Source organism: Ursus americanus, chromosome 20, assembly GCF_024610735.1.
Source record: "Ursus americanus isolate L20-20 chromosome 20, mUrsAme1.1.p, whole genome shotgun sequence".
In the NCBI taxonomy this organism is placed as follows: domain Eukaryota; kingdom Metazoa; phylum Chordata; class Mammalia; order Carnivora; family Ursidae; genus Ursus; species Ursus americanus.
In genome coordinates, this window is record NC_142146.1 from 27,924,487 (window position 1) to 27,947,472 (window position 22,986).

Genomic DNA, 22,986 nt, shown 5'->3' on the forward strand with positions numbered 1-22,986 from the left:
GTCAAAGAAGGAGAATTTGGTAACAGAGACAGTCTTAACTGCTGCGTGCCGGTGCTTAGTCGGGAAAAAAATTGACAGCTGACTTACCACGAAATGAAGTTCTGTTACTGCTGAGTAGATGCTACTTTCCTGTTTGGGAGTTTTCAAGAACTCCAGCGAGAAGCAATCAAGGCATGCAAGGTTCTTCTATGGGCATGTTCCTCAGAAGTCTGAAAATGAATGTTTTTTTTTCCTGTCAGTGGCTTCCATGTTCTCTTTATTGCATCAGAAGAAAAAAAACTAACATAAAAGGCAAGAGAAAAATACAGAATTACTTTGGTGACCTTGCTGAGTGAATCACAGTGAAACATTTTTTATCTTAAATTCATTTCAATACTTACTAATATATGCCTACTTGGTTCCAAGCAGCTCTGTTTTTATGTTCTGATCCATTTATTTATCCAATATTTTTGAATACCTGGCATGTGCCAAGCACTGAGTTATGTGCTGAAGATTCAGAGATGAACCACACTGTCCTTGTCCTCAAGGATCCCCGGCCATAGAAAGTCAAATATATAAATAGCTAATGACAGTGCAGAATGTGATTGAGGCCATGTTGTGGGCAACTGCATGAGAGCCCAGAGAAGGGCACCTAACTCAGCAGGGTAGGGAGAGAGTCCAGGAAGTCTTCCTGGAGGAAATGATCCCAGAGCTGAAGATGATAGGCATTAGCAAGACATGGAGGAAGGGCATTCCAGACAGAGGGAACAACATAAGCAAAGACATGGAGGCTTGGGGGCACTGCAAGTGGAGCATTACAGTACAGGGAGGGGGAGGGGAGGTCCTAGAGGTGGTGGGAAGAGATTGGGAAGGCACTCGTGGGCCATGTGGAGGAATTAGGCTTTTAACCATTAGGCAATCGGGAGTCTTTGAAAGATTTTAAGTACGGAGACCATAATTGAATTTGCATGTCAGAACTATTACTTGGCAGTGGTGTGGAGGGTGTGCCAGAGATGACATAGATACAAGGCAAAGATGAGAGGCTCTGGAACAGTCACGGTGAGAGGTGATGAGGCCTTCAAGTAAGGCAATGTCAACGAGAACAGACACAAGACATACTAAGGACGCAGCAGGGCCCGGGCTGGAATGAGCAGCTAGGGTGCGGGATTTAAGAAAGTACTCATTCTCGGAGGCATGCAAAGTGTGAGTGTCTCCCTAAAGTTTGCACCCTACGTGACTTGCTTCTCTCACCCTGGTTCTGGCTCCAGGACGTAAGATCTCTAGATCTAGGTGACCAGAGAAGCAGGAAATGAGGAGTCAGTCTAAATGCCTTCAAGGACCCCGGTTTGGACAAGCTGAGCTGGGAACACTTGAGTTTGAGGTGACAAGTAGAATATTCCTGTGAAGATTTCCAGTGGCCAATTTAATTATAAACATCAGAAGTTGCTAGACTGGCTGCAATGTCCAATATAATACTTACTACCAATATATGACAATTTAAATTCAAATAGTGAATGTGAAAAATCCTGCTCTTCAGTTGTCCTAGTCACATCTCCGCTTATGGCTGGGGGCTACCATATTAGACAAAGCAAATAGAGAGGATTTCTATTACTGCAGAAAGTTCTGTCGGATGACACTATGCTAGATCATGAGAGTTTTCCCATTGCTCAGCCTCACTATAGATAATCCTGACCATAGGCTTAAAACTGCGCTGAGTCCTGCTTGAGAAGTCTGAGGAAACTGGCTGGGAGAGAGAAATGTGGATCATTTTGTCTGATTGATTTTCTTGCCTCCAAAACACACACTTGACATTTTAATACCATTATAAAACCCTCATACAAGCTAACTCAGAAGCTCATTTTCTTTTTTTTCAGGGAAGCCCAGGTTCCAGAGGCCCCCCAGGGGGTTATGGGGAGAAGGGCTTCCCAGGAGATCCTGTAAGTTACTTGGGTCTAGTTGGCTCTGAACTGTGTAGTTCCTCCGAGTTCCTCTTTCCTTTCCCTTGTATCTTCCGCTAACCTGTAGGCAAAGTCTTGTCTTGGGAGTCGGGGTAGTAGGTGTTAACTGAGACTTAACTGCTTGGGTAGAAATCTGTGTGCATCTGATCTTGGCTGATTATATTGGAAATTTGGAGCTGAGAACTAAGGTTCCATCATAATCATCTTTAGTGTTACTTTGAGACTTTCAAGTTCCTTTTGGGGAGAAATTTCCATAATTTTGCTTATTGGGCTTCTAATCTTACAGATTTCCTATTTGCAGATATGATTAAAAAGGAATCTTATTGCATCTCTAAGAGAATAGCATAAGCATGTTTGGACTAGTGCATCAGTGAAGCTGCCAACACAGAGAAGAGAAAATCATCATGGCTTCAGCAGGCAGTCTTTAGCAAGCACTCTTATCACTTCCTTTGTCACCAAACCCTCTTCAAACTTGGGGAAATATTTTCATTTTTTTCAAAAATCTATGGATTTCAAATATGGAGAATTTTCTCTCACCCTTCCTCACTTAACCCAAATTAACTTACTACTTGAATATTGTACATGGTATTTAAAAAAAAAAAAGCTAATATTTCTTGGTTCTAAAATACTTTTTAAATCTTCCTCTAGGGTAATCCAGGACAAAACAGTAACATCAAAGGACAAAAGGGCTCCAAAGGAGAACAAGGAAGACAAGTAATTGGATCTATTTTACATACAGAGAATCTATAGATCTATTTACATATGTATGAATGACTAATTCTGGTAGGGAGCTGAGACTTTCTTAAAGTCTAAATTAATTACTTAGTGAAATATGTAACCCTATAATTGAATAACACCGCTAAGTTCACATTTAGAAGAGCCTTATTTCCTGAAAACAAGACACATCTGTAGTAGGTTACACTTCCATGGGTAAGATTATTAAGTTTCCAGCAGGTGATATACGGGGAAACTGATAGTTAGCGGGGCATGTTGCTATACCATTTCCTCTTTAGTAGACACAGACCCAACAGTGTTGATATGCAGAAAGATTCTAGCATGACACATTAGTTCTGCTGGTTTAATAGTGCATGAGGTTTTTATGTTGATGTAGTTACTCAGAATCTTGTGCCTTACGATCTTGGGGAAACAATTATATTTCTAGGGTAGAACTGGACAGAAAGGGACACCAGGCAATCCTAATTCCAGAGGAAATAGGGTGAGTATTTCCATGAACATTTATTTTCCCTCCTTATCACCTGAAGGTGCCACAGAGGCATTCACAATATTTGCCCCTGCAGAGCTGGCGGGTCCAAAGCTGATACATTGGTACTATTGTCGCTGGGGCCAGCTGATGCTGTGAGGGGCTATCATGTGCATTTATAGGGTGTTTCAGAGCACCCCTGCTCTCTACCCACTAGATGTCACTAGCTCACTCCCCCCAAGTTGCGACAGACAAAAATGTCTGCACATGTTGCCAAATGTCTGGAATGAGGGTAGTTGGGGCGGGGGCGGGTGGGGGGAATCACTCCTTGTTGAGAACCTCTGTGACTGTCTCCTTTCCTCGTTCCACCTTCCAGAGCTTTTGAATATCTTTGGAGAGAGTCAGTGCCTTTAACATGAAAGCCCTCCTCCAGTAGCTTAGCGTCTTCGAGCTTCTGTAAGAATATGAATTGGGTAAACATACTCTCTTTCTCTTCAAATGTTGCCAATGGGAAAGAAGAGTCACAGATAAATTCTTCATGAATGAACCGAAACACTGGTGACTAGGGCCAAGCCTGTGGCAACCTTGAGACCCTAGGGCTACAACTTTATAGCATCGCATGTGATATCAAGCCTAAAGCAGGAATATTGGATTTCCCCTTCTTTTTAAGGAACAACCAGAAATCACTTTTCTTTTTGTGGACTACTGAAGTGAAAGGTGACATTTCCAACATGTTAGATACCCTTTGATCAGACACCTGGGTGGCTCAGTCAGATAAGCGTCTGCCTTCAGCTCAGGTGGTGATCTTGGGGTCCTGGGATCAAGCCCGGGGTCAGGTTCGATGCTCCGAGGTGAGCTTGCTTCTCCCTCTGCCTCTGCCCCCCGCCCCCCGTCTCTCATGAATAAATAAATAAAATCTTTAAAAAAAGAAACCCTTTTATCATGCACTCAGAATGGAGATTATAAAAAGACAATAATGTACAGCACCCTAGATTTATTTGGCCCTGAGCTTTGTTCAAGAGGGAACTGAAAATACTTGGCTTCCATTTCTATTACAGACTTGGAGTCTTCTCATCACTTTGAAGGCTGTGGCTGATTGCCTTTCTCTCTGGAATAGATAGTGGAGAAATGTGTTTTAATTCCTCTTGCCTTTGTTTATCTTGAATCATAGTTCTTAACGGATAAGATCGATGGTCAGATGGCTTAGGCTTTCTGGGGCTTCTGGTAAAAATTCTCTGGGACTTTGCCCTCTTCTCCACACAAGAGAATTAAAATTAACCGGAGGGAGCAGGAGAGCAGCAAGACACACTACATGCAATAAATTTTAAAGACAAATACATCTTTGTGTTGGTTTAAGAGAAAATACTCTTAGTTTGAGAGAACTTTAGAACTGTCACCATCAATCAAGCACTTTTTGAAAAGAGATGCTGGGGGTGGGGGATTACTACAGCCTCCCTCGCCCATCTTCACCCACGTCCCTGCCCAGCTCCTACCTTTGTAACCGCTTTTCTCCTGAATTGAACAAGGCAACGTGAATATAAAACAGCATCAAGCTTTTCTACCTCTTGCCCCACTCTCCAGTGAAAGCCAGAATTCTCTATGAGGGTCAGAGGATTTTAAGTAGATAGACAAATTCCACGAACACAAGCAAACGTGTAAGACACTGCCTCCTCGGAGACAGAATTCCAACTTCTGCAAGTTAACTGTACCAGCTGTTGCCTGAACAGTGGGTTGATGTGCTGAGAGCCAGAGGACTTGAAATGACATTCCAGGCCCCTTGTTTTCGGCCTGCCACACACAAATGCTTGTAAATAACAGCACGTACACTTCTATAGCGTTGATTTTGTGCCAGGTCCTGATCAGATCACTTCCAAATATTAAATCCTCATAACAAACCTACTAGGTAGATACTGTTATTATATCCATTTTGCAGATGAGAATAATCAAGGACCCTTGGGCAACTTGCAGGTAGCAAGTGGCAGAACTGGGTTTTGAACCCAGACTGTCTCACTCCAGAGTCTGGAATCCTAACCTCCTGGCTAAGGCTTATTGCACAATTACTCTGTGCCACACAGGTTTTAAAGGGCAGTGTCGAGATCAAGAGTGCCTGACTTCTAAAGACACATCCCTAACCATTGTGCAGTATTGTCTGATGTGGAATAAATGCTCTTTTACCTTTTTTAATGGAATTAGGACATCACAGGGTAACAGTGGTCTCAACTTCTGTTTGCTCTTTCTTCTCTGCTTTCATATGTCAAGAGCTCTGTTAGTCACATCAAGGTACTAAGAGCTGACAACGTACAATGGGTAACTTCTCCCAAAGGGCATTTGCATTTTGAAAGGAAAGTCCCTGAATAGGGGGGTGGGGGGCAGAACCCCAGTGGAGGAATTCCAATCATTAGCCAACCTGGTAGAGATGATACTTGGTCAGGTAGTTCATTAGAAGAAACTCCAGAAGGTAGGCAGTTGAAAGAAAACCGATTCTCAAATAATTTCCATGGCTACCTTTCTGAATGCATGAATAGAATTTTTAGATTTTTTTGTTATTATTTTTACTGTTTTATTTTTTAATTTAAATTCAATTAGCCAACATATAGTACATCATTAGTTTCAGATGTAGTGTTCAATAATTCATAGAATTTTTTTTAAAGTCTTTAGGAGGGCACATGATGTAAGGAGCTCTGGGTGTTATATAAGACTGATGAATCACTGACCTTGACCTCTGAAACTAATAATACATTATATGTTAATTACTTGAATTTAAATAAAAATAAAAAGTAAAGTCTTGTACCTAAAGTATTCATAGTTGTTTATCACAATACAAAGTAAATTGATGGTCGAGATAGTCCACAGCTCGCTCAAAGGGGCAGGGGTGAGGGGGAGTGTGAGGGTACAGATTTTATTGTTGCTGTTTGGGGGAAAGAAGTTAGGAGCTGGGGTCTGAATCATCTGCGTTGATCACTCTCTGGGAAGGACAGGGTGTGGTAGAGCAGCCACTAGGGGGAGAGCCTGAGCCAGCAACAAGGAAATCACCTGTGGTTAAGCGCAGACAGATTTCTGGCTTCAGGGATCAGCCCGCCTCTCAGATGAGCATGGCAGTCCCATTGGACCACCACATAGTTAAGCAGACCCGATCAGCCATTTCCTTCTTGTAGAATTCCATGGAAACAAAGCTCAGTGGGTCCATGTGAAGCACTGAATCTAACAATTTTTACTCTCCCCTAAGATACATTCATGGCCTAGGATAGAGAGACGGACAGGACACAGCTTATTCTCACGTAGGAAGCCTCTGATTAGCAGACAGTACTTTGTGGGATTTGCTGAAGAAGGAAAGACGGAAGATAGGTTCTCGAGAATGATTTGATTCTCCAGACAGCCTCCCGAATAATTGTCAGAGGCTGTTAGACTGGAGCTGACTCTGTAATGACTTTCAGATTGGCTTTCAATCAATCCCCCAAATGTTAGTGTATAATGAAGTGCCCAGTGTGAAAACTTGTCTTTGGAAAGTGCCTCGGGGAAGCCATTTCTGTGAGCTACTCATTACTTATGTCTGTCAGGGAATGAAACAGGCTGGTTTGCCTCTAAATGACCCTTCATCTGGATACATACACAACACTAACACTTTGCCTTTTCTGTTCCAGGGAAGGGAAGGCCAAAGGGGACCCCCAGGTGCCTCGGTAAGTACCCCTTAATTCCTGCCCTCCATGGTAGATGGTTCCAAGGAGAGTCCTCATATGCAGATGGCCCTGGGAACAAATGAGCATTCGATAAGGATGTGCAGAGCACTAGACATGGCCCCACCAATGGGGGGAAACACAAGAGTCCATCAGTTCGGCTGCCAGGAACTGGACAGGCCTGACTGAAGGCAGAACCCCTTCACAGACACCTCCTAGACAAGATGACCTGTTGTCCATTTGCCTGCTTTTCACATGCACTGGGAATCAACTGCAGGAGAGTGAACTTCTCTACTAGAGTCAGAAACCATCTTGTGCTCATCTTTTAGTATGGAAATGAATAAAATTCTAGGCCAAGTAAGGGGTGAGCCAAGATTCAGTCAAAATAGTACCCATGTACTATATATTATAGTACTAGATAGTATAAAGAGAGAATCTGTGTAGAGAAAGTGTTAACACTGAAAACTCATTCATCAGGGGGAGCCGGGAAATCGTGGACCTGAAGGTACCCAGGGAGCCGACGGATTACAAGGCCCACAGGTGTGTTGAAGACTTTCATAAATATTGATAAATAATGCTGAGTTATCCTAATGGGAAGTCAGTGGGTAGTTCTATATAAAAATAAATAACTGAGAAATGTTTAATCTGCTCCCGCCTTCCTCCATGGACCATGTTTCTAGAATTCTACATTTCCCATTGTGGGAGAATGATTTGGCTCCGTCAAGCCTGCTCCTATTTTGAATAGAGGAAACGGATGCTCTTGTGCTCACCACTATTTTATCAGCTTGTTAGTAATAATGAATTATCAAGACCTTACTATTATATTAGTAATTAATATCAGGATCAACAAATTGGTTTTCCTTAACTGAAGCCCTGCACACAGATCCCATGAAGGAAAGTTAGGAATTGGAAACTGTTCTTTAACGCGTCTAAAGCTAATTCACAGCGGGTGAGTGTGCTTTTGGAATATTACTGATAGGGCTTTACATGAGCCATTTTTTCTTGGTCATATCAGTACTGATAAGAGCATTGAAGTCAGGACGTCACTGTCTCTCCTTCATGTTGGAAAGATGCTGGGGTCATCCCTAGATAATGGCTTCGTAACACATGAATATTTAGTTACCTTATGGAGCCCACTTTAAGCCAGAACTTGTCTGGAAGGTGTGCATAGACCCAAGACCTTCTCAAGAGTTCATTTTTCTTTTAGGAAGTTTCCGATGATTCACACTAAGGTAGAATTTGGCATTCTCTTGAGGGTTCCGGGGTCCCTGAACCAAGCCACCAGCTAGCAAATCCTTTAGATTGAGTAACCATGGGATCTGTCTAGATCTATCCCCAGGCTTTGTAGGAAGAGGGGTGACATTACCTCAGCCACTCCAGGGTCCCTTTGATACTTAGGGAGTGTACCAAGGCTAGTGCGGCGGGTGCAACCGCCATTCGCACTGGGCAGCTGGGGCCACGTTATAGCTGGCGCTTTGGTAGTGGGAAACTTGAGCAGCGCTTCTAGTTGTTTCTTCTGTGTGAGAGATCTGTACGTGTATTGTATGGTAAATAAAGTATGCATCCGTGTATTTGATGGTAAACATAGTAGAAAATATGCTTAAACTCCTCTGCTAAAATGTCTTTTTGTGCGAACTTGAAACCACTTTGCTCTCTCTTTTACGCATTGACGAGGAGCACTCTGGCCCAGGTAACCTGCCCCAACAAAAGAATCCATCTGACTGTTGCTTATGTCTGACTTCCTTCTTCTAAGGGTTTTATTTCTCCCTTTGATTTCTCCCTGTCTGAGGGGGATGAAGGTCGTAGACCCAGGCAGGGATTCCTTGATAAGATCTGTACCACAGAGTCTGGGCCTCCCCTCCATTCCTATTGAAGGATATGCTTAACCTCAGAGTTAAAAGGCTACTTGAAGGGTTGGAATAGTGTTTTTCTGTGGATGTGTTTCCAAGGTACATTTTCGTTGCTTCATTGTCCTATGTTTCTTTTGTTACCACAAAAGGGGTTAAATGGAATTCCCGGCAGGAAAGGAGAGAAGGGAGGCGAAGGGCATAAAGGACCTCAGGTGAGTGACTCAGGAACCTTAGAGTCAGCAGTCTCCCGGGACACCATTTCTTCTTACCTCAAACACATCTTCCCATATAGTTTATTTCCTATGATCTACATATGGGGTATTTTATTTTTCAATTAACTTGGGACAGACTTGGGGCAGAAAACTGGGGACAGGTTTTTAGCACAGCTCCGATTCCTTGCACATCTCTTAAGTCCTCCTCTCTCTCCTTCACTGGGGTTTTACTGGAAAGGGGCAGACCCATCCCATCAGCCTGAAGAAGCCATTTGGAAGAATACAAATCCTGCTGACTTGTGGGCATTTCGAAACCCGATACACTGTCCTGGTTTTCTGACTTTTAAAAATCTATCTGTGCCACGTATATCTCCATTGGTGGTAGATATTTGAAATTGACTCTACAAAGATCCCTCGTTACCCAAATTGATCTGATTCCTCAGGTCAGCTTTGAATTCACCCTCTGAATCTATTTGGTCCCTGAGTTTCTGACAGTGAGTAATAAGAGTTGGGATGGCGAGGGATTCCTATGAAAAATGTTCTGAATCTGTTCAGTTCTTCAGCTCTGGCAGCAGGAGCTCGGAAGGCAAGGAATATGCGCGTTTGCCCCGTTATTGTCCTAACATGTTTGTGGAAGACACTTGCCCATTCGCAGATTGGGACTGAAACACATTCTGCTCTGGATATGTGCATGGTACAGTGCACGCAAATGGCAACATTTCGTTCTCACAGAATCAGTACAACAAATCTGCTGCATTTAGAACTAACATTTGTCACGTCAAGGGCACCTTTTCTATTTCTCACTAAGGCCCCACACGGACCAGGGGATCCCTGCAGATGAGGATGATACCCCGAGGGCCCGCTTGGCATGCAGATGTCTCTCTGCCCTGGGTGGCTGGGTCTCTTGTTAAGGAGGCAGCAAGGAGCTGTTGGAAATGACATGAAGAAAAGCAAAACTAATCTAATGGGTTTTCTAAGAATTGCTACAGGGCCAACATATGTGTCTTACAATTTCATTCAGGGCTCTTCTGGGCCAGTGGGAGCTAAAGGGAACGTTGGAAGTCCTGGGCCTTCAGGGAAAAAAGTAAGTGGTATCTCTTTAAGATGTCAAATATGGAGAAAAAAGTACCTCCCTTCTTTTCTTGATTTCCATGTTAATTCCTCACATGATCCAGGCACCATCAACCACCCACCAGCTTTCTGCTGATACATTCTTTTCCTCCCATTGAGCAAAGAATTTCTAACTGCTTATCTCATCCCTGAAACTGCCCCATTTCACTAAGAGAGACACAGTGATCTCACACACTGTGAAACAACTCTGAAAAATCTCTTCACCTTCCCGATGTCCTGAATGCATGAGGGTGCATGATGGCAGAGTCCGGCAGGGGGGTGTGGGGTGTCCAGACTCAAATCTGTTTGTGCCCACAGTTCTCTAATTCACCCTACTGTCTCTGAAGTGGCTCTGTTGGTGACTGTCTGACCGCAGACTATTGGCCCATTCAGAATCCCACTCCCCTGCTTCAGACCTTTCAGGGGCTCCCTGCTCTGGGGCCAGCTTCGTGGGCCTGGCTCAGAAGGGCCCCATGTTTGGTTTAATGCCCTGCTGTCACCATCTTGGAAGTCTCAGTATTTTAGAATGGGGCCTATGCTTTTCTTGTGCTCTGAGCCCCATAAATTATGCAGCTGGTCTTATTTTCCCTGTGGCTCTTAGGAATATCTCCAAACTTTAAAGTAGCTTAGAAGGCCCTCTGACCCTGTTTAGTTCTGAGGCTTCAGAGCTCTTCTCCCTCCTGCACACCTGCCCCAGGCTTCTTACCAATGCCTTCCCTCTACCCAGATCATCCTCATTCCTCCTGCCATCCTTCTTGTGGCTCACATAACTCAGCCTTCAAGCCTCAGCGCCCCTGCTCCTTTCCTTCAGGCAGCCTGCCTCCCTAGCCCCACCAAACCCAGTTTAGATTCCCCTCTCCTTCACTGCCATAGCCCCCTCAGTTGATAATTGCCTGTCTAATTGCCTCTCTTTCCAACCAGACTATTTTTGGTGAGGCCAGGACCACATCTATCTTGTTCAACAGTTTATTTTCCGGGACAGTAGATACTTGTTGGATGGGCAAACACATCGGCCAGTGAATCAACTTTCCCTGGAGTAGATTTTCCACTTTGCCTTCTCCTTCAGTCCTTCCCTCACATGGGGAAAGCAGTGCTTGTGCCCAGCCTTGGGCTGTGCTGCTGTTTTCTGCTCATCTTCGGGAAGATCATTACTGGTTTCCTACACCCCATCTCCTTGCTGGGGTTCAATGCTGAGCATTGAACCCTCACTGAGACGCTTGAGTCTCCCCATCTCAACTTCCTATGGTGGGAGCCAAGTTTAATTTTACTGATCTGAAGCTCTTCTTGTCTCACTCACTAGGGAGAACCTGGAATTCTTGGAGATCCAGGGCCAATGGGACAAGCTGGACAGAGAGGAAGACAGGTATGCCATTTTAGGACCCTTACCTTTCCACTGCTCCAAGGGCTCAGTTCTGTGGTAAAGAGAAAGGGACTGACGCCATCAGCCTAAGTGGCTGGGGTATTGAAAGGTATTTTAGGACCTCCTAGGAAGGTTCAGGGACATACTCCCACCCCCCGTAGCTCTCATTCTATAGCTAGTCTGTCTGTTCAAGCAAGGGGAAACAGCCAGAGGAAAAGGGGGCATGCAGAGAGGATAACGGATAAATTACAGCAGGACATTTCAATATTTCCACAACCAGTATGGCTGTATAGACAGATGGCAGTTGAAAAACAGCACTACCCATTTCTCTCCCTGTCTTGCAGAACTCTAGGGCAAAATAAGAAGAGGGGAGTAGAGCCAAGAAATAAGCCATCTGTTCTAGTGGGTCTGGCCATACCAGCGTCTCTGTCCATGGAGCAGTCAATATAGGAAACATGTTTTCATTTCTTTTCAAAAATAATGTTTATTATAAATGTTATGTGTAGATACTATAGAAAATTTACCAAGCATAAAAGATGGGAAATAGGGAAGAAAAACTACCCATAATCTCACTATTTTGAAATATATATTATTAACATCCTGGAGATAAAATAAATTACTCAATTTTCCTCTCTTACCAGTGTATCATGAGCGTATTTCCATGTCATTATATTTACCCCTAAATTATTTTTAATAGCTTCAAAATATTCTGCTGAACGTATACACCTTAGTTCATTTGACCAATCTCTTGTTATTGAATACCTGACTTTTTTTCAATTTTTTACTGTCATAAACAGAACAGCAATGAACATTCTTGTATCTAACTAAATTTTTAGACAAAACCATAATTTCTATGTAGAAATTTCTAGAAGTAGCATAACTGGTTCAATGAGTATACATTTATTTGAGTAAGGCTTTGAACTCTTTTGCAAAGTGCCCTCAGGAATATTCAAATGATATATGCACCCGTGTGTTACGCAGGAGAATGCACGCTTCAGGCCATCCACACCCACAGTGGGATTTATCACTTTCTTTTTTGATCCTTACCAATTTTATTAACAAAAAATAGCATCTCATTACTGTTTCAGATTGCATTTCCTTGTTTACAAGTGAGGAGGACATTTTTCCATATGTCTATCAGCCGTTAGCAATTCTTTGGGGAAATTCTTCGGCCATGTCCTTTGAATCAGCTCCTAATATTCCAGACAAGTAACAGCCACTGACTCCCTTGGTCCTGACTGACCATCCCTCTGCCTCCAGCAGTGTTTGCAGAGCAGAGCTGGCCAAAGTACCAGGGCACATAGCAGGAAGTGAGGAAAACCCAGCAATGTGCCTGTCCCCAGAGTTCAAGGTCACTGATAAGACCCCCTCCACCTGGAAGTCCCCAGTGCTTCTCTCCTGCTACGAGTATAGATTGCAATTACGTTTCACTTTTGAGAAATTAAAATGAACTGGTGTGTTCACAGGGAGATTACGGCATCCCAGGCTATGGTCCTATGGGACGAAAAGGAATAAAGGTAAATATGAAAAGCAATTATTTCTTTAATTGGCAAAACAAACCTAAATAATATAAGAAGAAACGATCATACTGCAGAAGTGGTCAGTTGGTTTATTTATGTTCTCTGCTGCAAATTGTAGGGCCCAAGAGGATTCCCTGGAGATATGGGGCAAAAGGTACTGTGCACATGACCTTGTTTTGAAATTACCATGATCCTGATTTTCTATTTGAGAATTAAGGTTAAAGAAAAAAAGCAAAAAAAGAAGGGTAATTGTTTTGCCAGGGCTTCATGAATAAAGGACCATACTTAACTACTATGAATCTTTAAATTGGAAAAGACTGTCCTGTCCTTTGTTGCCTGATATCCCTGCTCTTGAAACTCTACCTCTAGACATCCTCTCAGGTCTAGTCCTTCTGTCTTCTTGATCTCTCTACCTCAGGAATCTCATTCCAAACTCTTGGCTTCTGCTCTTGGTGTTTGTTTTCATTGCGGCCTTCACTTCCCCTCACCTGGAAGGTGACAACATTCTCCTCGTGGTCTCCATTTCCTCCTCCCTTCTTTGGTTAGTCCCAAACACCACTGTCACTTGGTGTCTTCCACAGCGTAACCTACTCATGTTCCTCTCCTGAGCAAACAGTTTCCAGAATTCCTCATTACCTCCCAAATTGAAATCCACCTCTGAGCTCCACCACCAGCCATACCTTCCATTTCAGTCCGAGCATTTCCTGTTATGTCTGTTCTTGTACACTGGAATTCTGGGATAAGATTTCTTTCTTTCTTTCTTTCTTTTTTTTTTTTTAAGTGTCCTGTCCAGAATAGTGTCTTCCAATAGTTGGTGCTCAAATTAAAATACAAAATATGGATTCCAAAAAATTGAATGTCCAAGCAAATCAAATCAACTACAGGGAAACAGCCAATTTTTGAATCCTCTTGAAAGTGCTTTTAATGGATAAACTACCAGAAGAGATTCTTTCCTTAGCTAGAGAAGGGTGCAAGAGGAAACTATATAAATAACTATTAGGACAAGAGTTCTCCTTGTAGGGACGCCTGGGTGGCACAGCGGTTAAGCGCCTGCCTTCGGCTCAGGGCGTGATCCTGGCGTTATGGGATCGAGCCCCACATCAGGCTCCTCTGCTGCGAGCCTGCTTCTTCCTCTCCCACTCCCCCTGCTTGCGTTCCCTTTCTCACTGGCTGTCTCTATCTCTGTCAAATAAATAAATAAAATCTTAAAAAAAAAAAAGAGTTCTCCTTGTAGAAGACCAATTTCCTAATTTACTGATAAAGGGAGAAAATTAGCATATTTCAGTTTAGGGATAAATGTGAAATTAGTTTTTTGATAAATAGGTGCTAAAATTCATTTCCTACCAAGGTCAGAGTAAATTGTTTTTTTTTTACCTTCAGCTTTTTCAGAAATGATTCATGAATTTAGGAAGTAATTAATTATTTAGTATTTTCTGTAGTTAATACTCCATATGTTTTCCCTGATTTTCAAGCATTTTTTCCTTTAGATATTTTAAATAACTGATTGGGTAGCCATTGCCTTGTTATTTATGCATAAATATTTGTATTCTTAGAAAATTGAAAATAGTTTGGGAAATATTTAAGTGTATCAATGACTTAGTTCCAAGCAACAGGAGAAGGTGACATTTAATGTTTAATATATAGTGTAGTTATAAGATCAGTTAGGTTTTAGATTAGAGAGAATTATTTGTATTCTTTCATAGCAAATATTTTAATATATTGATTTCTTATATCTGAATCTTTAGGGTGCTGTTGGTGATCCTGGAATTCCTGGGGGTCCTGGACCCAAAGGATTTAGGGGATTAACAGTAAGTGGCCTATAATTCCAGAAATAATAAATGTTTCTTTGGAAGACTCTGCCTTTTATGTTGTAGTAATAAATGTGGAATATTGATCTAACACAAGGGCATCTGAAGTGCCACTCCCGGGCTGTGTGACCTTCATCACACCTTTTCAGGGTCTCTATTTCTAAAACATGACTCTTGAACTTGACACCAAAGATTACTTTCAGCTCTAAAATTCTATGGTTCCATGAATCTGAACTATTTTAAAGATTTATAGATTGATAACTGGCTGTTCCAAGAAATGTCAGTGCCTTTCAGTATTTTCTAAGGCACATATTAAAGCCCAGAATATTAACCCTGAGTGGAAATGCAGCTGACATCTTCCCACTCTGTCCCTGAGAGTTTTCTGACAATTCCACTACCCATAACCAAGGTCATCTAGGGCATTCATTTTAAGGAAGGCTGTTAAGATCTTCTAATTAGGCAAGTGTAGAGTAAAATGTTATAGTTTTTTAAAAACAAAACGCTGAGACAAGCATCTTTTCATTTTGAAGTGTGAGTGTAATATCAGTGGTCATTATCAGCATGAAAGAGATGCAATTCAACAGATAGTTTCCATCTGGCTGGATAAATTTCATTAGCCTCCGTATCCATCACCTTGAAGTATGGGAATGACACAGTCACCCATGTCCTCTTATGTATGTGGAGAATTATTTTTTGTATTTGATCCTTTGCAGATGGGAGGTTTTTAATTAGATCTCTGTGTGCCCTAGTATATTTGCTTTTTTCTTTTTCTCTTTCTTTCTTTCTTTTTAGCACCAATCCTAGTTTATGACTAATTTAGATTCAAATGCACAGCCAGTGCCAGAGCAAAGTATGTCACTAAATGGAGAGGCTAAGAGGAAAATGGAGGTTTTCCAATGTTTAAGAATGGCTATTTATATTATAAGTAAGGAATTTACTTGACTTGAATTAATAGTTGCTTTCTCTAAAAACATTTTGGCAGGGGGCGGGGGGCGCCTGAGTGGCTCAGTAGGCTAAGTGTCTGACTCTTGATTTTAGCTCAGGTCATGATCTCAGGTCATGGGTTCAAGCACCACATCGGGCTTGTGCTCAGCCTGGAGTCTGCTTGAGAGTCTCTCTCTTCCTCTCATTCTGCCCCTCTCCTCACTCACGCGCTCTATAAATAAATAAATAAATAAAATGTTTAAATTTTTTTTTAAAATTTTTTTAAATTATAAAGTCTCATTAAAACTGAGGTAGTTTCCATGGATAGACTGTGTAGAAACTAAAGCATGTTCCTATCTGCAGCGCACTGTAGGCCTGAAAGGTGAAGAGGGACCGCCAGGACCCCCAGGCCCTCCTGGACGGAGAGTAAGTATACCATTAGAACCAAGTAGCCTGTACTAGTTTCTAGGATGTTCCCTGGAAGGGGCACAGATTTTAAAGTCAGAGCACTGGGTTCAAGTCCAAACTCTGCTTCTTGTTGGCTGTGCCCTTGGGTTGGTCACCTGCTCTCTCAGTTTACTTCTAAAATGGAGACAACATATCCTATCCTACCACCGCAAAAGGTAGCAGTGAGGACCAGATTCTCAAATGTGAACACTCCTTGTGAATGATAAAGTTCAGTGCAAATATTAGCTGTTACTATTATTTTTTTACTAAAGTTTAAAAATAGGAATGGGAATGCGTAAGCTTCGTAAAGGTGGCCTGTCCAAGTTCCAGCATGCAAGACAAGTTGATAGTTTCCTAAATCACTGTTGTTGCCTTCCCATCTTCAAAATATGGACTCCAGATAGATTTGGAAATATAACAGCAGCTTCCCACTATGCTTCCACTGCAAGAGAAATGCCACCTCTGGAAGCATTCCCAGGCAGAGTCAGGCACCTCTCCCAGTGATGAAACATCCATATCTCTATTTTAGTGCCTCTCCTGTTATCATAATGATTTATTTACTCATCTCTCTCTCCTGATGAGCATAGTCAGGTAAGAACCACAAGTTGCCAGCCCCTGGGTTTGTGTAGGAGGCGCAGGAAGCATTATGTACAGAGTGGAAAAACAGCTTATCTCGTTCTGTGCACTCTGTTTTGTGACTACCTGGAGGAGTTCTTTAACTTGGGACCTCATAGAGAAAACAAAAGCATGGATGTTTTGTGGATGAAAATACAATGAGAGTCAACTGGCTGTAAAGGATACTCTAATACATCTTTTTTTTTTTTTTTCTTTCACGTTAAGGAACTGGTGAATATGTAGTCCCCTCGGTGAGACTCTAGTCTCTGAGTCATACTGATCTGGTCTGGATTTGTCTCCTTTCTAGATTCTGGAGCTCTTATATGGGGGTCCCAGGTCTTCCCAGCCTTGTGCTTGGCCCTGCTGGTCCACTGGAACATGGTGTCACTGTCCCAGGCTTGCTGGTCTACCAGAACATGGCTTCTCTGTCTTGGGCCTGCTGGTCTGCTAGAATCAGATCAGCTTCTTTGTCTTTGGCTCTCAGTCCTCAGCCTCAGAACTTGCTCGAAGTTCTTCTCTAACTTGGTCCTTTAGGACAGACACTCTGGAGCTCTGATCCTCTGTAAGATGTGGGCTGCCTGCTCTTATTACTAGCCAGAAACTGTTCCTCTCTCCGTTTAAATGGCTGTGCATTCTTTCCTGTCTTGTGCCATAACCTACAAAACGAAGGATGAGACTCTGCATCTCTTAGTGAGATATGTAATTTCCTGATTCTGGTCAGGAAGAACCCAGTGGATAGAATTATGGATGCCACAACATTTCTGGATAACACCAGCAGCACACAATGGGCCACCTCAGCATTCAGCAGACATTTAACTGTTTATTGGGGGGATGAATGGATGGATGGATGGATGGATGGATGGATGGATAGATGGAATGATAGATGGATGGACAGATGACCCAGTTGTCATTTACAATAGAGGTTCTTACACTGACATCCCTGGTTGAGCTTCTGAGCCCAGTGAAATTGTATGATTGTGAACCTGCAATAGAATTTTCTGGATTCAGTTTACTAGTATTCACCAGTTGCTCAAAGAGACCTATGTGTGTTGAACATGTTAAGAACCGCTGCCAAGAAGAAGCCTGATCCTGATAAAAGGAAGTAATAAGGGGAAAAAAGAAAAGTTCAAGCTGTGAAAAAAGCATTGCCTTTTTTTTTTTTTAAGGAAGCTTCTTGATTCGTTTCAGCCAATTATGCATACTCCTTGGTTAATAACTCTCAGCCTTTATGAGCTTACTCTTTTGTGTAATGCTCTTCTTTTGTGTGATGCCCATTTTGCTATGTAATTATCTCTGGTTCTTTCACATATGTAGAGCTCGTATGCTACCACCTGCATTTTAAACTTCTTGATTAGTAATACTTCTGTACCTCTGAATTCTCAATAAATTCCTCTCCTTGTGGCATGCTTTGGGAAGCCTGCTGTTTACATTTCAAGTTTTCTCATGAGAAGTACCTTCTAAGTGTTATATCCTTGGTACGAACATCTTTAAGAAATACTTTTGTTTCTTTATTTCTCACCTAGAAAAGTGGTTCAGTTCACTCTGGGCAGACATTAGCTTTAACTGATCTAACACTGAAACAAAGAAGTTTACACCATTGATTTAAGTGGGGAAATAGCATTATAATATACCAGCTCAGAATACTTTAACTGCTCTCTGCCAGCTGTGCTTTTAAGAATGAAGGTTTTTTTTCTTTACTCTTGTTTTGTCACTAAAGACTCCAGTTTACATCCCAATAACTTGCTCTGGTTTTGTTTTCCTAGGGCATGAAAGGCATGGCGGGGAAACCTGTATATTCCGTACGTATCTCCTTATTCACAAATGGAAACCTAACCAATCCACTGACAAATCAATATGGCCACTCAGAGGTCACTGTGCTCATGTTTCTGTTCTCTTTCTCTTTTTTTATTTACAGCAATGTGATCTGATCCAGTTCATGCGGGACCATAGTCGTGAGTATCTGTGCGTCATGGAACAAGAGGGTCAGTGGGTTGGCGAGGGCACTTAGGAGGAGTGTGGTGTGGGTATGTGGAATCAGTAAGCTGAATCCAGTGGTGACGTGTGTCCTCTGCAACAGGGTTGTCCTGAGTACTTGCTGTACAAACCACTCACATCAAAGGCGGGAGGGAAAGGGGTATAAGTAAAAGACCCAAGAAGTATAGGGGAGAAAATATGCTTCTGGGAAACAACTGGAAACCAACTCAAAAGGTGTTTGAATTAGCTCACACAAATACAACAATTTTGTACAAGGGTCTGCAAGGGCCTGGTGTTAAAGGGATGAGCCTGGAGATTTGGGTTTAGTCAGTTAGTTACTTAGTCAATGACGTCTTCTTGGGTGGGGTGCTTGAATGCGTTTATGGGGGAGTGATGGGGAGCAGCAACATGATAGTTTCAGCAGAGGAATAAAGCAGGAGTCAACAAATTGAGAAATTGTCTTTGGTTAGGAGGAAGGGGAAATGAGGTAGAAGAAGTCCAGTATCGCATTTCTGAAAATTTATCCCAAGGAAATAAAGCAAAAGAAAGAAAAAATTATAGGCAAATATGCTTATTGAAATATTATTCATTAGCACAAAATGAATATACCTTTAGACTATTTCCACTTAGAGAATAATTAGATTATGGTGCATCATCTTCTGATCAAATACTAAGCAGATATTGGGTTTTTTTGAAGACTCAATCATAGTATGAATAATATTGTCATTAAAAAGCAGAAAATTAAATTGGATCCTTATTATTTTTACATATAGGTAAATATTTACACAGAAACAAGTTCTAGAAGCAAAAGTAGAAAAATGTAACAACTTACTTTGTTAGAGTGGTAGAATTTTAAGTGATCTGTCTTTTTTCATGCTTCCATTGTGACTTATAATGATGCCTATACAATCACAGTCAGAAGAATATAAGATGGGAAAATTGGAGAGACTTTACGGTAGGAGACTGGATAAAGATGTAGTCGTTGCAAGTGTGGGGCAACGAAAGAACAAAAAGAAAAACAAGTTTGAAATAAGTATAAAGCCAGACCGGGAGAGGCTTAGTACCTTTGTGGATGAGAGAGCAGGAGGAATTGTGAAGAGAAATCACTTGCTGGGAAAATAGGATGACATTAAACATTTTAGAGGTAAGGGGATGTCGTGTGGGTCCTAAATTAAATGATCTATAGGCAGCTAAATAAATAGACTGCCATAAAGGTGAGGATCAAGAGAGGAGATTGTGATGTTGAAGTCATTCACATGCTTGTGGTCCTTGAGGCCGCAGGGATGGGTGAGGTCCTAAAGATGTGAAACTGCAGAGAAAGAAACAGAAACCCAAGGGATGAATCCAGGAAGACATCTTAGCAAAAAGAGTGGGACCAAAGGACAGCAAATGGCATTGCAGAGATGGGGAAGTCCTGCAAATGTGGGTAGCTTGAAAAGAAGCAAGAAAAGGCCAAAGGACAGAAGATTCAAAGGGAGAGGACCTGAGCGAAAGGCGTTGCTTGAGAATTGAAAGCCTTTCCAGCACCCAAGGAAGCGAGAACCAGGGTCTGGGGTCCTGGGGCAATAGAGGGAGAACCCTTGTAGGGGAGGAGAATTCTTCTCAGGAAATCAATAGATATCTTCCCAAGGAAGAACGAAGGAGAAGGAAGCGGTGGGGGGAGGTAAGTACTAGTCTGTGGAGGGTTAGGGATTTGAAGACAGTTTTCCAACACTGAATGAAAGGAGTTAGCCAGGAAATTAGGGGGTCAGGGGAGTGTGGGTTCTATAACCAGGTATGGTGCTGATTGAGGAGCTTGGAACTCCAGAATGCAGAACCGAGATGGGATTTGGGTGACAGGTCTTTAGAGCTAATTCAGAGAGCCTCGCTTTATAGGTGACATCATGAAGGCCCTGTGGGGTTGGACTTCTGGTCTACCACGTTTGCTCTTCAGTCCTGCAGCACCCCAGTCCTGCAACACTGGGGTGAGGCTCGGATCCTGAGCTGGTGATGGGGTCCCCAACCCCCAGAATAAAATAAAAGCTCTAAGGGGCTGAGGGGAATGAAGAGTGGGGGGGTGGTTGCATTAAGAGTTAATGGGACAGTTAGGTAGTCAGGGCCAGGGTCCCCAACAAGAAAACAAGGAGCTGGGACAGCTAAGATGAAACCACACCAGCATCCTATTTTATAGCTTAGACAAGACCGCAGTAGCATCCTGTCTAGCAGGCTCTGAAGAAGTGACTTTTGCAAGACATCCTAAAACAAAACAGTTAATCACGAAACATAGGTCACTATCACAAGGTGAGGCAGTGAGTCTCCAGATGTCGGCCCCAAAGACCATCAACACGTGAGCAATAACCCGATAGGTAGATGGGTGCATGATCAAAGCCCCGACTGGCCCACCTTAGCAACCAATCCACCAGTTGCAAATAAAAGAGGAGGGCCCAAATGATTAGAATTTTGGAGGGAGGGGCATAAGTAAAGACGATTTTTAGGACAAATAAACACACTAAAGGAGATCAAGTAGTTTTCCCAAAGTCAAGCAGCTTTGCCACACTCAAACCCAGACAGGTACATCCATTTCCAGAGCCTGTGTTTCTAGCCTCACAGATGGGTTGGAGGTGAACAAATGGAGGTTCTCAGTCAGAGAAAAAGGGATCTGTTGCAGGCCTTGAGATGCAGAGGAGGCCGTGGGTTCTGAGTCCTGTCTGCTGGCAGTTAGCATCTCAGCAGCCACAGGATGGAGACAGTCAAAAGGTGTTAATAGGGGTGACGTGAGAGCACATGAGCTATGGGACAGCAGGGTGGAGGTTAGGCTGTTGCCAGTGCTAGTAAAATCTTTTATTATATTGGAGTGACTCACTTGCTTTTTAAGAATTGAGAAACATGAGCAAGGAAATTGTCATGCCAGTGCTTTCTAAAGATTTACCAACATCTCCTTCTGATTGGTCCCCTGCTTATAGAGTAAATCACTTAGAAAAACCAGATGCTTTTTGCTCAGGAGAAACCCTTGGAGGCTTTTCCTCCTCTCCCTAGATACGGAGATCACTCAAACCCAGGAGCTGTATTTTTCAGCAGAGGCCAAGTTTATTTGGAAATCCCCACATTTCTGCAGGAAAAAGAGAGGTTCCCAAGGCGTTCATCTGGGAGGAAAATAAGCCCCCTCATATTTTAGCCTTGCCTTGCTGAATGACTCTCAAGGCTACAAAAAGAGAGACAAGACAAATTGAAGTTGAGCTATGTTGCCTTTTAATCAGAGGCTCATCTATTCTGCTTCTAAGATAAGTGGTCAGTGTTTCAGATTTCAACCAAGATTGTGCTGAAGTCTGCTGGCCATGGCTCACAAGGAGAGAAGGTCAGGAAGGTTCACCCATTAATAAAATTCTGTGTACGTATTCCTCAGGCCTCCAACCTTGCATCCTGTAATTTAGGAATTAGCTTCATTTGCAAGTAGAGTCAAATAAAATATTAAGGTTTGCTGAAATTTTGTTCTGGGGGATTATTTTTAGTCTGTGTGCCAAAAATGTAACAGACTCTTCTCTCTCTCTCTCTTTTATAGCTTGTTGGAAAGGTGAGTATTCTCACCGTACTGTGCTTCTTGCTGAAGTAATTAGCTACATTGTGACAAGACCCATTTGAAAGAAACTCTCAGCCCTGTGGGAAAAAGGACTTCTTCTTTCTATGAAGACACTTCTATCTTATGATTATGCCTATAGTTGTCAATGTCATTTTCCTACCTGATTGTAAGATGGTGACACCCAGTCCCGAGCCCCTTCACACTATTGTGCTTTCTAGGTCCTGTTCACAATTTCGTTTCTTCACGGAGTAGGCCTGCATTGCTGGGGAATTCAGGGACAGGGCATTGTCTTGCTCTGTTGCTGACCCTGTGGACACTGGCTTCTTGGACGCGTGATGTTTCCTTTCCTGTCTCTGACCCACACGCACATCTTTCGTTTCACCGAGCGCTCACCTTTCATACACCTGGCCTTGCTGTGGGTGGTCTTCCTGGGGCCTGGACCACAGTGGGAGTCGCATGGCACCTTAGATCCCTTGGACTCCATTGCTACTGAAGCTGTTATGTCAATGTCAAGAGCTCCTGGACTTCCAGAAGCCTGCTGATGTAGACGCATAGAGACTTATCCCGAAAGTTTGAGCTTATCCCAAAATTTGGCATCATTAACTTTAATTATGAAAAACAAACAAACAAAAAACCTTACACATGTATGTGCCCAATAAAGCTTCATGGATTTGAATTAAATTTATCAGTTACCCTGCTTGGCACTAGGAAAAGGAGAAAATAAAAATAAATAGAAACTGGTTCTGCTTTCTGGGAGAATCTGTGACAATAGGTCAGTCTTGAAGAGGCTTTCCTACC

At 42.5% G+C, this 22,986-nt stretch overlaps 1 protein-coding gene across 3 annotated transcripts in view; it reads left to right on the top strand.

Annotated features, from left to right (window-relative positions):
• Window positions 1-22,986, top strand: part of COL6A5 (collagen type VI alpha 5 chain) — a 137,448-nt gene that overhangs the window by 79,090 nt on the left and 35,372 nt on the right. For all 3 annotated transcript variants that reach the window (XM_045791732.2, XM_045791733.2, XM_045791734.2), the window contains exons 18-32: window positions 1,854-1,916; window positions 2,586-2,651; window positions 3,100-3,153; window positions 6,780-6,815; window positions 7,290-7,352; window positions 8,812-8,874; window positions 9,896-9,958; window positions 11,285-11,347; window positions 12,811-12,861; window positions 12,983-13,018; window positions 14,610-14,672; window positions 15,960-16,022; window positions 18,422-18,457; window positions 18,574-18,610; window positions 22,171-22,182. In XM_045791732.2, coding sequence (XP_045647688.2) covers window positions 1,854-1,916; window positions 2,586-2,651; window positions 3,100-3,153; window positions 6,780-6,815; window positions 7,290-7,352; window positions 8,812-8,874; window positions 9,896-9,958; window positions 11,285-11,347; window positions 12,811-12,861; window positions 12,983-13,018; window positions 14,610-14,672; window positions 15,960-16,022; window positions 18,422-18,457; window positions 18,574-18,610; window positions 22,171-22,182 — 769 coding nt within the window. The remainder of the gene's footprint in view (window positions 1-1,853; window positions 1,917-2,585; window positions 2,652-3,099; window positions 3,154-6,779; window positions 6,816-7,289; window positions 7,353-8,811; window positions 8,875-9,895; window positions 9,959-11,284; window positions 11,348-12,810; window positions 12,862-12,982; window positions 13,019-14,609; window positions 14,673-15,959; window positions 16,023-18,421; window positions 18,458-18,573; window positions 18,611-22,170; window positions 22,183-22,986) is intronic.